Genomic DNA, 17,417 nt, shown 5'->3' with positions numbered 1-17,417 from the left:
TAAATCCCACAAGAGAAATTTCTTTCCACTATGATCTTATTTAATTTTGATTGCCTCGTACAACTTGTTTTTAATCTCTTTCATTCTGTATATTTTTATTCTCCTCCCATTTACTATCTTTTTCTTTCACATTTCTCTTTCTTTTTACCTCTATTCCATCTCTTCTACTCTTTTCCCCTTTTTTATACATTTCTATCTTATTCTAACTTCTATTCGCTGTCTGCGTTGAGAAAAATTCTTATGAAAACTTCAAAGAAAAAGGATATATATATTTTTTTATAATAATATAGTTGTTTCCTCTAATTGTAGATTTTTGTAAAATTTGTTACAGATGTAAAGCTTTTATTATGCATCATCAGAACGGGGTTAGGGACCCCCTTTTTGCGATTCTAATGGCATTGCCAAAATAAGATCTACCAGGACATAACGAATAACGATGGGAATTCATGTGAATTCATACGATTCGGCTATAAGAACCGGAGCTCCAGTATAGACGTCAACGAAGCCATTTTTGAAAACGGCGCAAAGGGAAAAGTATTTCACGTAAGGAAGTCGACAGCACATCAAAGGAGAAAAAAATATATATATATACAAATATATATATATATATATACACACACACATCAAAGACGCATCGTGCGACGATCTTTTATTCGAGCAAAATATAAAAAAAAAAATATAATAATAATGTAGGGAAAGAATCGCCTAACTGCACAATAAAGTTTAATGTAAAACGTTACATGTGACCAGAAGCGAAGACAATCCTAGAACAAAGTTACCTAATTAGTGAATACTTAAGTCGGCAGTATAAATGCGCGAAGAAAAGATTATCGTGCATTAAATATATGTATATAAATACCTATATGTATACACGTACACTATTGCATAGATCTTTATCGAAAGTTAATTGTTAAACAATAAAGAGAGCACACACACACGCACATTACTGTCCAAAAGAGAAAGAAAAAGATAATTTATATTATATTTGAACGTTGTTGATCAATAGTAACGCAAGGATATATTAATATTATTAATAAGTATAAAAGTCTACGTCCGTACCTATTCGAGTAGATTGCTACGAATCTTGAAAGCTATCGTGATAAAGGACAAGAAAGAAAAGAGGAAGAGAAGGAACACCGTGTGAACACCTTAGGGAAAAAGGAAAGGGGGTAGGTGAAGAAGAACATATGTATACTTGCTGAAAAGGAAGTCTCGAGTGTCGATCTAGGGAAAAGAGAGTTTCTATCCGGTACGTCCACCCTTTTAAAGTGCGTCAATTTATCCACGGGAAAAGAAGAGGAGAGAAAGAAAGAAAGAAATAAAAACAAGATAAAAGAAGGGGCAAAAAGCTTCGGATAGCAAAGAACTGGTAAATGCGTTGAAGCCCAGGGAGAATAAATGACGTTTTTTAAGTGAACGTGAAAGTTCTCTTACTTATTGGAAAATTCGTGTTTCATCGAGAATACGTATTTAAATATTGAAAATGAAGTCTACGCTGTCTTAATAAGTAATTGAAGTGTTAGATACATTAAACGTAGTCGTGAAATTTATTTACGGAAAATAAAAAAAGAAAAAAAGAAGAAATCAGTATCTAATTAATAATTTAGTAGTTTCGAAATGAATCTCGAAGTCGAACTTATAGCTGGGGTGGTCAAGGGTGGTTTACCACCGGCTCATCTACCTTCTCCAAGGCTTATCAAGATATTTATTGCTGGCGAAAGGGATGGTGAGTATTAAGTTTAAAATATACATAAGAAATAGTATTGGAAAGTTTATATGATTTAAGAAACTTAATAATAAAACACGCGAATAGGATCGTTAATTTAGTTTGAAGAAGATCGTAGATCTTAATCTTGATCGTTGCAGTAAAGTGAAACCGTGGAGAACCGATTGAAAGGATGAAAACCACTATAGCACTAAATCGATAAAATTATACTTGAATTCTCGAACGATAAGAGCACTATTTAAGAGACTATAGAAACGCTTCAATCTAATCTAATTAAATTGTTTGCTCTTTACAAAGGGCCTTTCTTTGTTCGCTATTTCTCACGTTAAACTTTCTCGATCGCACGCATGATAAATTTGCCGATGATAAAATTTCTCGTGTTTTCATGAAATTCGCTTCATTTCTTTTCCTTTAAATGAAAGAGCGTTATACTAGTAGTCCAAAAATGTAAGAGGAAAAAGCGGAAATACGTATTTGTTGTTCGTAACAAAATCTTACAAATAAAAATTCTAATAATAAAATAATAATTCGTCTATAGAATTTTCTGTGGAAAGGAAACAACTGTTGGAGGTAGTGGGTCCAGAATTACAATCGATTTATGATGATATGGGAATTGAGGTAAATTATTCCACCAATTAACACTAATTTTGACCAGATTATGCACGCTCGAAATACTCGTTGCATTACATTAGATGAATAAATTCCCAGTTGAAAATACTTTACATTATTCTGTAAATGCTATTACGTGGATCATTTGTAATACAATTTTGGTAAATGAAATTAATAATAATAATTATAATATTTTGTATATAGGTATTGTTGGTTGACATGCAATATGGAACCAGCAAAAACCCAGATACCAATCCAAGGCTGGCAGAATTCTTTTTAGAAGAAATAAACGCTTCTCATCGACATTCCCGAGGTTGTTTTTTGCTGGTGAGTTTCTTATTCTCGATCAAATACTCGAAAGGATACATGCTTGTAAAAATCAATCCGTTGATCTTTCTTCTCTTATCAACGTCTGTTCACGTTTATCAACATTTTTAAAGCTACTGGCCGGAGCCGATTACAATACAGGTTGGGTACCTACCAAGTTCGAGGAAGAAACTTTCCATGCTCTTCTCGGTTGCTGTTCCGTGCTAAACGAGTACTATGTGCAAGATGGCCGTTATTATACATTGAAAGCTTCTAGGTAATGCGCAACTCAGTTTTGGTTGAAAAACTACAGAACCGTAAAGGCGTCTTATATAAACATTCTCTCTTCCACTTTTAACTTTTCATTCAGATTGTAACTTTCAGACTGCAATTCACTTCCTCCGTTGATTGTACACCTTTCAACCTCTTTCACTTCGAATTCTAAAAGATTTTAGTTTATCCTCACAAAAAAGGAAACATCTGTACTTGTCGGGATAATGTATTCGCAACGTCATTTTATATATTATATATACGTATATTTCTTTTTTCTCAAAGTTGCAACGGTATTAACTGGACTTTCTAAATTAATTTTGCGTCGCACAGAGTGCTACTTTCTATTTGACGTGAAAGAAAAAACGTGATGGAAAATCTATTAAAATAATGTTGCCTCGGAAATCCGTGCATTCAACTAACTGATATGCTAATTCAAAAGTTGATCAAAGTTGCATGCATATTTATAAGCTTAACTGAAAGCTTTGAGGTTGGAGATAGGGAAAAAGAAAAGGACAATAGTAATATGGGATTCGTATATTTGATAGACACTTTGAAAAAACGTATCGTTACTTATTTAAGTTAAAAAGGTTTGAATAAATAAAAAGAACATTTTATAAATCGCTTTTACCGCGCTCGTAAAAATACTGTTTCGTCCGTTACGTTCGATCGACGTTAACTTTAGTAGAGCTTGATAAAAGTTCTGATTTAATTCAACTTGACTGGTTCCAATGTGACCGCAAGATAAGATGAATCGATGCCTTGCATGCTGACCGATAGTGTGGAAACGGCACAAGACGATTGGCAATCGGCTCAGGAATCGAATTTGAGGAAAATTTTAAGAATCGCAGCCGAATCGATAATCCTTGACCAACCAGACAATAAGGAAGTCCAAAACGTGTTGAAGAGTACGACGGAACGACAATTGGAATACGGCCTAAGTAAATCTTTACATTTTCTTTTTCGTGACTTATTTGCACCGCATTTAATTTATTATTTGAGGAGCGAAAATATATTGAAATCTGCGAATAACTTTCTAGATCTTGATGAAGATGGGAATGGAATTATGGCTATTATTAGAGATTGGACTGGTAAAGATGTTCCGAAGGTCAGTCCCGGTGCTACGAGCTTCCGGTCACACATCGAGTCTTGTTTACCAGCTGAGAACGTGATTCACCTTGAGGTTGACTATAAAGCAGACGGCATAGACACAGACAACGACTCCCATGATAATTATCTGAATAAATTTAGACGATTCGTTCTTGAGAGACTACAAAATTTAGTTAATGCTTCGATAGAGATCGATCCAGAGATTAAAAGTCGGAAGAAAATGGTTCAGGAAGTTTACGCCGAAAGTATGGCGCACTTGTCATTGCTGCGCGAAATAAAACCCGCCGAAGAAGATGATGGATCTATCACTCGTATAAAACAACTTTTGATGTCCGGTGAGTTTTGTCAAAATGTTGGTTTAAGATGAATATATTGATCATTATTATTATAAATTGTTTTAGGAATGGATCAAAAACATGGTCCTATTTTAATATGGGGTCCCAAAGCTTCTGGCAAATCTTCTATACTTGCTAAAATATATGAAAGTGTACCAGAATGGTTCGGTAAACCGACTTTGAGAGTTGTACGGCTCTGTACGTCAACGCCAAAGTCGGCTTATAGCTTAGAGCTTCTACGGATTTTGTGTGAACACATTGGCTTCTTATCGGGTAACAACGACGGTAATCTTCCACGAGATGCTTCCTTTGATCCTTTGTACTTGAATAATTGGTTCAGTCAAATAATGCGTGGTATCGAAGCACAACCTCTGTCAGAACAATTAATCGTTATGGTGGACGATCTACATCGCCTTCACCCTTTGGAATGCGATATCGTTGCTGCTTTATCATGGTTGCCATTAAACTTGCCCCAAGGAATACATTTTATAGCGACGACTACAGTACCACCCGAAGCATTACGGCTGACTCCACTTCAAAAAGAAAGACTCAGAAGCAATGATATACTTATTGAGCTATCTGACAAGCGATGCAATCTCCCAGATATAGAATCAGCTTTAGACAATCTGGAAAAGCTCGTCGGTCCAAGAGCAGCAAATAAAATTGGTTCGCTTTTAGCATGCGCAGATTACGGTCTCTCCGAAACTGAGATTCTCGAGTTAATTATGCCCACGGGAGGAGAAGATCCATTATCCTTAACATTGGGGCAATATAATTTCGCTACATGGTGTTTAGTCCGAAGAACTTTGGCTCCCTTATTAAGGGTTGGTAGTATTATTAAATTTATGATATTAAAGATTTCTTCTGTTTTATCATAATATACAAGTTCGTTTATTTACGTAATAAAGGTACGAGTAATGAGCGGCAGATTAATGTTTGGCTGGCGTTGGTTGAGTCGTGAAGTCGCTAGGAAGAGATATCTTTCGAATCAGGACGTATCGAGAATGTATCACGCGGAACTGGCAAATCTATTTTTTGCGGAAGAAACCGAAGATAGCGAGGAAAAGTCACCGCAGGGTCCTATAGAACCACCCGCAAAGGAAACACCTTTTCAAAGCGCTCCGCAATCGCAGGATATTACATATACCCTACGGCACGTCGAAGAAGCGTGGCTTCACTTGCTACGAGCTGGCGATGTTGATAAACTCAAAAGATTGGCTGTCTGTGCTTTTGATTTTCTTTTAGCTGGTGTACAAATGATTTCTGTGAGTTATTTGCGATGTGTACTCGAACATGCAAGGAGATATCTGTTGGAAAGAGATTTGGAGTTGGTATATTATGCCGTTAGGAAATCAAGCGACGTACTTACTAGAGACCCGCTTCAGCTTGGAGCACAACTTATTTGTTGGCTAAGACCAGTCGCAGACGATGGTGGAGATCTTGTAAGGGATTTATATTTTTATTTTCTTTTTTTGTATTTAATTTAAAAAAACCTGTAACATTAATCGATCTTATATTCGTACAAAGGTAAGCAGAATGGTCATGGCAGCAATGGCATGGTGCGATGGCTATACCGCACCTCTTTTAGTTCCTTTGAATGGTTGGCTTCAACCTCCTCTACCTCTTCAAATTCGTGCTTTGTCTTGTCCACAAGGAGTCCGTCTAGTCGAAGCTGCGCCATCGGGTCAACACGTTGTGGTTGTTCCACCTCAAGGAGATGCTCAGTTGTGGCACGTTATGTCTGGTCAACTAGTACATACTTTTAAAGGTATCAATTATATAACACGTATCTTTTTTCCACATATTCGTTCGGTCCAAAAAGATTCATGAATGATTTATAACAAATATTATATTTTAGGTCATTCTAGTCCGATATCGTGTTTAGCCATTACGCAACAATCTCAATATTTACTCACTGGTTCCGAAGATACCTCCATTATCGTTTGGGATATGAAAGAATTATCGTTGAAACGACGAATTTGTGAACACATAGCACCTGTTCTTACGTTGACAGCAGCTATAAATAATTCCATTATTGTGAGCGGTGGGGAAGATTCTAGTATCATTGCAACTAGTTTACTCACTGGTGAGGTATTAGTAAAAATTGATCATCACAGAGGACCCGTTACTGCTATACGCGTAGATTCAGCAGGAGAAGTTCTTGTGTCTGGATCGACCGATGGAACAGTCTGCTTATGGTCTTTAGAAACATTTACTCTTCTCAACAGCATAACGTTACCTTCCCCTGTAGCCAATCTCGATGTATCGGCAGATTCTGTCTTTTTGCTGACTGCTTGCGAAGATCAAAAACTCTATTTAAGATCTTTAGCTACTGGAACGGAGATACATACATTAAGAGGACATCAAGGTCCTGTTAGAAGTTTATGTCTTGCTAGAGATTGTAGAAGAGCCATTGCTGGTGGTATAGAGGGCAGAGTTTCCGTTTTCGATATACACAGTGGTAGACTCATTAAAACGCTACCTGCTAACCCTTCTGCGGATGTTACGTCTGTGAAGGTAATTCTAAATCTTTTGCGATATACGTCGACGTAGAGTAGATTAAATTAAATAAATTTGATGTGTATAGGTTACTGAAAAGGATGATTTCCTTATCACTGCTGGGGGAGGACGTGTGACATACTGGAGTTTCCGTGGAGAGGAAACTCCGTCGAAACCACAAAAACTTGGAAAACAAGAATCACTTCAACCGCACACCTCACCTATATCTTGTTTAGATATATCTAGAGATGGTGCAATGGCAGTTACGGGTGGTGTCGATTCTTTAGTAAATTTATGGCAATTAAATACGCATGAATTAATGTCAACGTTAGAGGGTCATATAGCAAGTGTTACGTGTATCACTTTTTCTGCGTCTGGATTATTTGTAGCGTCAGGTAAGTATAAATAGATCGTTTATATCTATAATCTATGTCTTCATAAACGAATAAGACAAATGTCGTTATAGGTTCGGAAGATAAAACGGTACGTGTTTGGGGTTTAACTTTGGGCCTTGTTGTAGCGACGTTTAGACATCAAGCAACCATTACTTCTGTCATAGCTATGTTAGATGGTAGAAGAGTTGTAAGTTCCGACAGAGCTGGAACTATTAGAGTATGGGCCGCAGATAGTGGAACCTTGATTCAATCTGTTTGTGGTCCAGGACGATGTTTTGCTGTAGCTGCAGACATGAGGTATCAAAGTATTCTAATGTCTTTCGAATAAAATTTATGATTCTGTAACATTTCTGTAAAATTTGTATTATTTTAGATTTACGGTTTGTGGTACCGGGGACAATCAAGTTCGAATAATAAGTCTGGGCGTTGGCCCAGAAGAGAAACGTCAAGTTTCTCATTCACAGGATATTACGTGTTTGGTAGTAACGCCTGACTCACAGTCTCTTATTACCGGTTCTAGAGATATGAGTCTTAAGGTGTGGCAGCTTGCTGGAGGCAAATTATCACAGGTCAATAACAGATCGAAGATATTCGATATGAGAAGTTGTGGTTTTTGTAAAATTTATAAAGTTACAATTATTTTGTAGGTATTGGTCGGTCACACCGATCACGTCACTTGCGTTGCAGTAGCAGTTCTTGACAAGTCTATCGTCGTGTCCGGTTCACGTGATGCCAATTTGATTGTATGGGATATAAACACTGGAGCAGACTTGCATACTCTCACTGGTCATCTTGGCTATGTAACTTGTATCAGATTATCTGGTGATGGTACCTTAGCAGTTTCTGGTAGCGAGGATAAGAGTTTGATAGTTTGGGATACGAAAAAAGGCACTGCTTTAAATTCTATTATGCTTCATGTACCAATTCTTGGTGTTGAGATGTCTACCGATTGTTCGAGATTAGCATTACACTTATTAGAACATAAATGCATGCCCATTCTTTGTCTGCATAATACACCAGCGCAATATGTTAAACTTCCACCGTACGTTGCTCCGAGAGATTTACGACCACCTGGTCCTAAACGTCCTGATAGAAGATTATTGAAAAAAGAGGTTTCTTTGGATACATATACGTGGCAACGGAAGTACGGTCATCTTACAACAGGTATATGTATTATTTAGTTATTTCTGTTTTATTTACATCGAATGATCAGCCTATAGAGATTCGACTTTTTATTATCTACATTAAGGTATAACGGTATCAACTGTCGAAGAGCGATTGAAACGTCGATTCAGTGTTAGTGCTTCTATGGAGGAAATTAGTAAAGCTGGTTTAGCTGGTTCTCAACCAGGCTTAGGTCCGGAACAAGCAGCACTGGCTCAGTCTCAACATTTTGATCAGTTGGAAGCTATTTGGAACAAGCAATCTCCACCTCCCAGACCACGTGGTTTAAGAACTTTGTCGAAACAGAGTTCTCTTCAAACCACTCGAATATCCGACTCCGAAGAAGAAGGTAGGCGTGCCATGTCGTGCATCGCCTCCTAGACATATTCTTTATTTGCTGTTAGATCACATAGTCACATAGTAATGTAGTTTGTATTGCCTTTATCATAGTTTGAGCAATACAATATAATAGTGCTTATATAATTGCGCTATAGTGCTTATACGTGTCATTAGTAGTGTTTTTTGAATATATTCATTAAAAACATATCGTTAAAATAACTATAAACATTAAATCCTCTAATGATGCGTAATACTAGCGGTAGCTCTTAGATATTGCACGTTTTGATATTATGTTAAATCTGACTGTCAAATTTGTCTTCCAATTCGTTCAGGAAACGAGTTATCGTTATCGAAATAAAAAATAATAGATTTTATTTTTTCCAGATTTGAATATCTACGTTACGAATGTTTCTGTATAAAGTATTAATCATAGATATACTTCCAAATTAGTTTATACCTTATCCATGAATTAGTTCTTATCTTAAATATTCGTGGATTATGATGTGTGATAAAGTGTTGAGTGGGTTAAAAGTATTTGTTTTTTTTTTTTTTTTATAGATTATATATTTTATTTTTTTCGTAGTCTATTATCATTTATCGAAAGTACTTGTGAAAAAGTATAATTATCATTCATATAAATTTTTAATTAATCTTAGGTAACTTTAAAGCATTATCATTTGAAAAAATCTGTTTTGTGAAAAAAAAACTTGAAGTTGATTTAAATGTCGTAATAAAAAAAAAAAAAAAAACACGAATAGTAAATTATTTTAATTTTCTTTTTATTTAGACACAGTAACAAGTAGTTATGTATATAGTATGTAAATTATAGTCATTTAATGTGATCAGTAAAATTATATGCATCCTGCATGATGCAATACTCATTGCAAAATTTCTGTTGCAAATATTTATAAATCATTAAAATATTAGCATGGATTTTATAAATATTCGGATCTTATTTTGTATCGTATATTAGATCGTAGAATATTTAAAGTAATATTTTTGTTTAAATGTGTGCGAATGCTTAGGTAAATTAGTTCTTCGTTATTTAAACAATATAAATGTATATTCAGATATTTGTGGACACTCTATTACAGATCTTCCAGATTAAAATGAATTCCTTTGAAGGAGACGGACAATTAACTAGGATAAAGAGCCTTTAGCTGAAACCTATACACCTACCATATTCTTTCATCCTTCGACTGTCAAGTATATTCTATGTTAAGAATACTCTATGTCCGTACCTTTAATAAATTAAATAAAGGTACCAAAGTCGATAGATATTAGAAAAAGGGGGGAAAACATAAGATTTATTGATTTTCTTTCTAAATAAGTAATGATATATAAAGACGTACCTATTATCTTCTATCAACAAGAATAATTATTTTCTTAAAAATTATTTACAACATATATATATATATATACATTCGTTATTTTCATATTTTTCTATAAAACAACGGCTAATAATTTATATACATTTTTATGTTCACTGATGAAAATTTATAAGATCTCTATTGTCGTTCTTTTAATATATGGTTATATATAAGTAAAGAATATATTTATGGATTCGTAAATATCGATAGAAACGCACATTATGTGTTATAAATGTATTTTTTATTTCTTTCTCATATAATTTTATAACAGTGAAATTTACATTGTGATAAACATATGATAGTTTTTATTCGTTCTCTGTAAAATTCTGAAAAGAAATCTTTTGTAGCTCATCTCTATAAAAATATAGATTAAGTGATTTAAATATAGAAACGATAGTATTCTTCGTAAATCTATAATTCAATTTCAATTAAATCTTACGTTAGAAAATAAATAGTTATAGTGCATCTTTAATAGAAATATTAAGTAATATTACATTTTGTTATTGAAGAATGTTGAAAATCTGATACTCTATAAATACGTTAAAGATATTACCTATTCTAAATCTAATCGTAAACAATCGATAAGGCATCAATTGTTATTTATTCCCTGGTAATATTCTGATAAAATTTTCCATGCTTTGGGTGCCATAAAATCTTCTGGTGGGTTCTCGCCAGATTTGGCTAGATCTGATATAAACATTGAAATATATTTAATTTTAAAAATAGTTTCATATAATCTGATCTTATCAATATTTTTCTCGTGTATTGATTTATCTAACAAGTGTTATAAGATATTCAAACTTACTTCGCATTTTCGTTCCTGAAATAAAAATAAAATCGCTTTGTCTTTCGGGATCATAGAACGCCATACTCCGTTGTTTCACGTCGTAAGCAGCTACTCGAAAAGGTATAATCTCAAGGTTTTGAAGACCAGGAGCCATCGAAAGTACTCTAGCACCATGAGTACTATCATATAGATTACCATCAGGTGTAGCGTCTTTATTTGGATGTGGTATACCGGCAGGATCTCTGCCAACGATATAAAAGTTAGCACCAGCGATTAGTCTACCTTTGGCATGCCATTGTACCTGGAAGTAAAAATCATTTGAATGATAAAGTATAATTTTAAAAAGTTACATTTATCAACAATGGATGATAATAAATTAATTATGGGACGATATAATATACGATAAATATCTTCTTACTTCTGTTGGTCCAGCATACAACATGGGACTAGGGAATATAGCTAAAATCGTATCCTCGTGTAAGATACCATCTTCGAGGACAGCTTGATGTTGTTTTATTCTGACTGCTAAAGGTACATCGTCATCTTTCGTCCAACCACCCAGAGGATGCAAAAGAAGAACAGGTTTACGATAACCACGTTCGAGCAAACGTTTTCTAGTATCCTTAAAAGATCATTATTCTGTTTTATACATTTGAAATTATACGATCGAACGTATATCGTATTTTGTAAAATTTGTACCTGCATAAGAAGGGCGTGTCCATTGTGTATAGGATTTCGAAGTTGAAAAGCAAATACCGCGTCCGCTCCCATCTCACGACACTTTGCTCTGATCTCGTTAGGAGTCAATCTGTACTCATCGAGACCATCGTTCCATCGTATTCTTTCAATTACCTCGAGTTCACCACCGATCAACCAATCTCCGGTTTCGTATATCATTTTTATATAAGGATGACGGATATCATTTGTGCCAAATACTCGCGAACAACTTTCTTCCTTCCGATGAAAATAAAATTCTGGATTTCTAAGAATCGCCATATTTCTTCCATTGTATCTCAATGTCAAAGATGTAACGTTCTGACAACGTTCCTTGTCGTCATCGTTAACAGCAAGAACTATTGGGATCGACTGATTGATCTGTACGCCATTTTCCGTGAGACAGTTGAAATGTTGAGACTGAAACATTAATGACATTTTTCATTCTTTGCACAGATAGAAGTGGCAATAAAAGAAAACAAATTAAAGGATAGAAAAGTTTACTTGTAAATATTGTTTCTCTTTCATGAATCCTTTAAGTGGAGCTGCCCAACCTTCAGCGAGAACTTGAATCCATTGAAGATCTACTTCGTTGATTTCGATCGCTTGTAAATTTTGTGCTTCTTTTTCAACATCTTCGATCATAGATTCAGGAACAAATAATTCATGGACAGATCTTCCCAATCCGTACATCTTTGGTATGATGCTACGATTTTCGAGAAATTCGATGACTCTCGCCGTAGATTCTTCTAATGTTGCATTTTCCGTGTTAACAATGAGATCAGGCTTAATAGGTATTTCGTACTTTTGATCGATGCCAGTAAAGCCCTTAATGATACCAGATCTAGCTTTTTTGTAAAGACCCTTTACGTCTCGTGCCTCACAGATCTTCAACGACGCGTTAACGAATATCTCGAAGAAGGGCAATTCCGAATCTTCGTGAATTTTTCGAGCCATTCTCCTGTCCTCCTCGAAAGGTGAAACGAAGCTACATAGAGTAATGACACCTCCATCGGCAAACAACTTGGCCACTTCGGCCACACGTCGGACATTTTCTTCGCGATCTTCTTTACTAAAACCCAAGTTCCGATTCAAACCAGTCCGTACGTTATCTCCATCCAAACCGTAAGCCGGTATACCCTGTAAGATATTTTTATATTTTAATCTATAATCATCGATAAAACCTATTTGGTTGACGATCTATCATATTATATCGACGTTCTACCTGAGATACAAGAAATTCTTCTAACTTGAACGATATCGAGGTCTTTCCAGCTCCAGAAAGTCCAGTCATCCATATAGTACATCCACGAAAACCGCGAACAGTACCAACGGCTTGGCCACGTTTCGCTCTAGACACATGATGAGCTTGTGAACTTACATTAGTCGCGATTGTCTGTAAACACCAGGACAACATGATTTGTAATTACGATTCTACTTTCTCTTAAATTTGCAAAGTAAAATTATTATGAAGGACGCACATCATTTATCTCTACATTTTGGGACATTACTAATTTGCATAATATATATATATATATATATATATATATATATATATATGCCCATACAAAATTAGTTGCGGTTAATCTATTACCTGTTTTGCAGAATTTTGATTTTCTGTTTTTTGTCGAGTTAGGATTCCCATGATCGCTGAATCGAAATTTTATCGGAATAATAGTAAATTCCTCTGATAGAAAGGAAATACCAAAATATAAAATCTGGATATAATCATAAGAATAATCGATCTAACGTATTTTATTCCTATTGGCGTTAAAGTTAAATTGAATTTTGATTATTTTTTATTAGATAAGCTTCCGTTATCGATAAAACTTTTATTGTGTAATATTGTATTTTATTGTATAATATTAATTAAATTTAATTGATTATTATACGACGTAAAAATTATACAACAATTTAAAATAAAGATAAACAATTGGAAAAGATCTTGTCAGTCCAGTCATTATATTTATATCATATAATTTTCGAGTTACTAATTTGAATCACTGATCAAATGATAAAGAAACTTAAAATTAGATGGTTTCTTCATTTAATAAATTTCTAATGTTATATAATCTTATTTTTTTATACTATTACACGTTCACATCACACCTTTTATAATTTTGTATAAAACGGATTAGCAGAAATATGAGAATTATTCGTCTAAGTTATGCTTACGAATTGTATTCCGCGTTAACCGATACTAAACTAAACAGCGTAGAACAAGACTGTGGCTCGTTCGCGAGAAAGTTAAAAGAAAGTGACTTTCATTGCTAGCAATGCCTACAACAGAGGAACCAGTTCTCGTCAGACATCATTGACCTCCAAAATACTGAATTCTCGCAACTCTAAGCAATTTTGTGAGAGATGAAATACATTATCAAAAATTTATCGAGATTTAGATAACTTATTCTGATAAATTTAATCATAGCAATTAATCTATTTTGCTAATTTTAGTATATACATTATTGATTATTTAATTAATAAAATATTTAAAACAGAATAATTATGTGAAATGAATGAAAAGAGTGAATATTATTCTTAGAGTGAAAATATAATTATATAGCATAAACTTTACTTGTTAATTTTTAATGATTATATTAATTAACTGAACTTTCCGTTGAGAATGTCAGGTAATTAAAATTTTAGATAAAAAATTTATTATAAGTTATTGAAAATTATAAAGAGTAATTTATTTTTAATTAATGCATTAATAAATAAATTAAATTCTGAAAATTATTATTTTTCTTCTTTGTTTTTTTTTCTTTTAATACATTATAAGATACATAATACTAAATAATCTGTGAAAGAAAAATAAGAAGTTAATTATTCAACAAGAAATTTATTGTATTGAACGACGATTGCAACAACACATAAATAATAGTCTCAGTGTCTTAATAATATCATCATATTTGTCTCTGTCGATTTCTATAAAATAAAAAAAATAGTTTAACGTTTTTCGATAATTATTTCACTACCATTTGTGTTCACAGCTGAACAATTAATTATTCATTTTTACAGTTATATCATTTTCTGATTTATAATAGGACATGTGTCTTTTTAATTCTTAACTAAAATCAAATATTGATTTTTTTTTAAAATGATCAAATATATCGTACGTCACGTAATTGCAAAATTATTTAATCGTTTTAGATATCTCATATTTTTGAAAAAATTTATAAGCTGTTTACTTAACAATAAGAATAATAATGGATATACATCTCAAATTTTAGATTTCATCTCAAATAAAAATAAATTTATGAAAAATATATGAACTTAATAATAATAATTATTTTTAAAATATATGAACTTAATAATAATAACATAAATATGTAATTTTAGAGATGAATTTATCATAGAATTTGTTTTCAATCTTCAAATATTTCCTTGTTATATTGATTTAGAGAAAAAATTCAAAAAAGAAATGATATTTTTTTAAACGTAAAACAGTACTGTCATTCATCATAAGTTTCTAATTGATGATGTAATTGTAAATTTATCGTAAATTAATAAGTATAAAACTTATCTGGCTATGTACATACATTGAATTTATATAAGATAATTGTACGACATTAATGAAAATTAAACACTAGCCTAAATATATAATCTTATCTCAATGTCCCTGAGAGACAGTTCAAATACAAACTTACCATAATCAAAGAAAAACAATGAGGCACGTGTTGGTATGGTATCAGAAGGTAACCAATTTATTTATTAGTCGAAGTAACTACAATATATTACTTGAGATTCGTTATATATTGTTAATATGTTTGAAAAATAAAAAAACAAGAAAATATAAATCTATCTAAATAAAAAAAAAAAAGATGAAAGATATATCTTCCTATGGAAAAAAGGCGAAGTTTCGCGACAAGATCGTAAAGACATCTTCGGATTAAAATAAAAAAGCAAATAAAAATAAATTATTGAAAATGGAATTTTATATATTATATAAAGTAACTTACACTTTTGTTTATACCGTTGGTAAGATTACATTTTTCATTTTCCACGTCCATTTTTTCTGTACTTCCATTTTTTCGAGGAGAGTTCATATTTCCAATATATTTCGAAGTCAATAAAATTTGCAATTTATTATTCTTTTTTTTTTTTTATTTTATAGAAAATTAACGATTTTCGTAAATTATCTTGGTATCCGTATTTATAATCGTATATTTGTTTTTCTCGCTTTAGACACGATAGAATTAGAAGATTAAAAAATTTGTAAGATAATCGAACACGGATAAGCATAGAAATGACAGAAAGACGAATCGAACAAGATCGAAGCAGCGACGGTGATACTACGGAATGAGTCACATACGTGTGCCTTCCATATATTATCACAATGAGGGTAGTAAGACTCCCGTCAACGACGCGATGGTTCTAGGTGGGGGACGAAGAGTTTTCTTTTTACATGTAATATATATGTACGTAATATGTCCCTGATAGTACGTTTGTTTCTTTTGAAAAAAAAAGACTTTATGGAAAAACTCGAGGTCGTTTAAGAAATAACTTTGAAAGTTCGAACTGCAAATGACCGATCTGGAGTATCGTTTCCATTACAGAGAAATTTGAAAGGGAGAGGTATTGCTGTCTTTACAGAAACATTAGCCTCTTTATTTTTTTTTCTTTTTCTGATGTTTTTCTTTTCTTTTTTTTCCCTAAGTTTCATAGAATCCTAGTTTACATAGTTATTTTCAAAGGTCATTGCATTCTTTGGCGCGATAGCAGAACTAAATGACTACCATTGATACAAGTCGTAAAGATAAAACGTGGTGAAAGGTTATCAGATTTCAATATCCGTCTTTGCGGTTTGTTAGAAAAGACAACGATTGCTCAGAAGAAAACATATTAATGAAAACACGTTAGTCAACTCTTTCACCATATCTTTTGAAATCTAAAACGAATTAGAATAAAGAAAGTTTCTATTCGGAAATGTTTTCGTTAAGAATTTTTTATACGATTGAGTTCATTGAATTATTGTCTTAATTCATTGTCAGATAGAATGTTAACAATGCTTATTATCTCTTTTTTCATTTTTATTATTTTTTTTTTTTCGATAAGAAATATCTACTTGTCCAAGCGTTATTCTTTCATATTTGCGGCATCGTCATTCAATAAGATTACATATCGATTACATTCTATGTTAAAAAAAATAAAAAATTATAGCGTGCGGCTTAACAATTAAATGTTTAACGCCATATAGCATCAATATGGATGCGGAACAAACGCGCAGACGTTGCATCATACTCTGAACTCTTATAAGAGACGAAACGATAACTTACTTTTCAATGATATATAAAACCGTTTCTATGTCACTTTTTCAATTAAAAAGTCAAGACAAAAAGAAAACCTTCATGCTTGGAAGTGACATTGATCTGAAATTCCGCGGAAAGAAATTTCGAATAACGATTGGGTTTCGACATTGTACGTTCTTGAAATCTTATCTCAAAACAAATTTTCGAGTTTAATAATATTTTTTTATATAGCAACTTGAACAAGACAATTATAATTTTTTTATTCATAGTGTGCTTTATAGATTACAATAGGCTACAATAATATCCTTTATAGGAATAATTTTTTAATTTAATTAAATCAAATTTATATATATCTATGATATAATTTTTAAAAATTCGCTGTCTTCGATCGATTATCGATACTTCGAATACCATCTAGTATCGAATAACTCGAACTAACATGGAAACTACATTTTTGGTAATTGATATTAATATCCTGCGCGAATTGCTGAAGTGATATTTCAGTGACCTGTAATTTTTAATGTATGTTTATACTATCATTTAA

The 17,417-nt window shown here is 32.9% G+C and overlaps 2 protein-coding genes across 7 annotated transcripts in view; one reads left to right on the top strand and one right to left on the bottom strand.

The window, feature by feature from the left end:
• LOC127064768 (protein qui-1) overlaps positions 1–13,567 on the top strand; it is a 52,331-nt gene extending 38,764 nt beyond the window's left edge. For 3 of the 5 annotated variants that reach the window (XM_050996324.1, XM_050996331.1, XM_050996340.1), the window contains 15 exons: positions 332–1,726; positions 2,265–2,344; positions 2,540–2,662; positions 2,776–2,918; positions 3,692–3,852; positions 3,952–4,356; positions 4,423–5,180; positions 5,265–5,798; positions 5,884–6,124; positions 6,215–6,873; positions 6,944–7,250; positions 7,322–7,547; positions 7,624–7,819; positions 7,898–8,414; positions 8,500–9,839. In XM_050996324.1, the coding sequence (XP_050852281.1) occupies positions 1,618–1,726; positions 2,265–2,344; positions 2,540–2,662; positions 2,776–2,918; positions 3,692–3,852; positions 3,952–4,356; positions 4,423–5,180; positions 5,265–5,798; positions 5,884–6,124; positions 6,215–6,873; positions 6,944–7,250; positions 7,322–7,547; positions 7,624–7,819; positions 7,898–8,414; positions 8,500–8,795 (4,755 nt within the window). In that variant the 5' untranslated portion in view covers positions 332–1,617 and the 3' untranslated portion in view covers positions 8,796–9,839. The other 2 variants (XM_050996348.1, XM_050996355.1) reach the window with 2 other exon arrangements.
• Positions 10,689–15,937, bottom strand: LOC127064864 (bifunctional 3'-phosphoadenosine 5'-phosphosulfate synthase 2-like). Of its 2 annotated transcripts, none has more exons than XM_050996478.1 (7): positions 15,584–15,937; positions 12,850–13,020; positions 12,129–12,764; positions 11,610–12,044; positions 11,329–11,532; positions 10,929–11,211; positions 10,689–10,810 (listed from the first exon to the last, which is right to left on the bottom strand). In XM_050996478.1, the coding sequence occupies exons 1-7, from the start codon at positions 15,668–15,670 to the stop codon at positions 10,713–10,715; spliced, it is 1,914 nt and encodes a 637-aa protein (XP_050852435.1). In that variant the 5' UTR covers positions 15,671–15,937; the 3' UTR covers positions 10,689–10,712. The 2 variants fall into 2 exon arrangements, with proteins under 2 accessions (XP_050852435.1, XP_050852444.1); XM_050996487.1 differs by lacking the exon at positions 15,584–15,937 and adding an exon at positions 13,219–13,311.
• Between the last annotated feature and the right edge of the window lie 1,480 nt (positions 15,938–17,417).

This window comes from Vespula vulgaris, chromosome 1, assembly GCF_905475345.1.
Source record: "Vespula vulgaris chromosome 1, iyVesVulg1.1, whole genome shotgun sequence".
Taxonomy (NCBI): Eukaryota; Metazoa; Arthropoda; class Insecta; order Hymenoptera; family Vespidae; genus Vespula; species Vespula vulgaris.
Note: the sequence above shows the minus strand (reverse complement) of the source record. Positions and strands in the feature narration are given on the sequence as shown.

Bases quoted from the DNA above. Each gene is read 5' to 3' on its own strand.
- LOC127064864 (XM_050996478.1), bottom strand. From the start codon at position 15,670: ATGAACTCTCCTCGAAAAAATGGAAGTACAGAAAAAATGGACGTGGAA. The intron at 12,765-12,849 runs GTAGAACGTCGA...AATATCTTACAG, and splicing joins AAGAATTTCTTGTATCTCAG to GGTATACCGGCTTACGGTTT. The intron at 10,811-10,928 runs GTAAGTTTGAAT...TGTTTATATCAG, and splicing joins TTCAGGAACGAAAATGCGAA to ATCTAGCCAAATCTGGCGAG.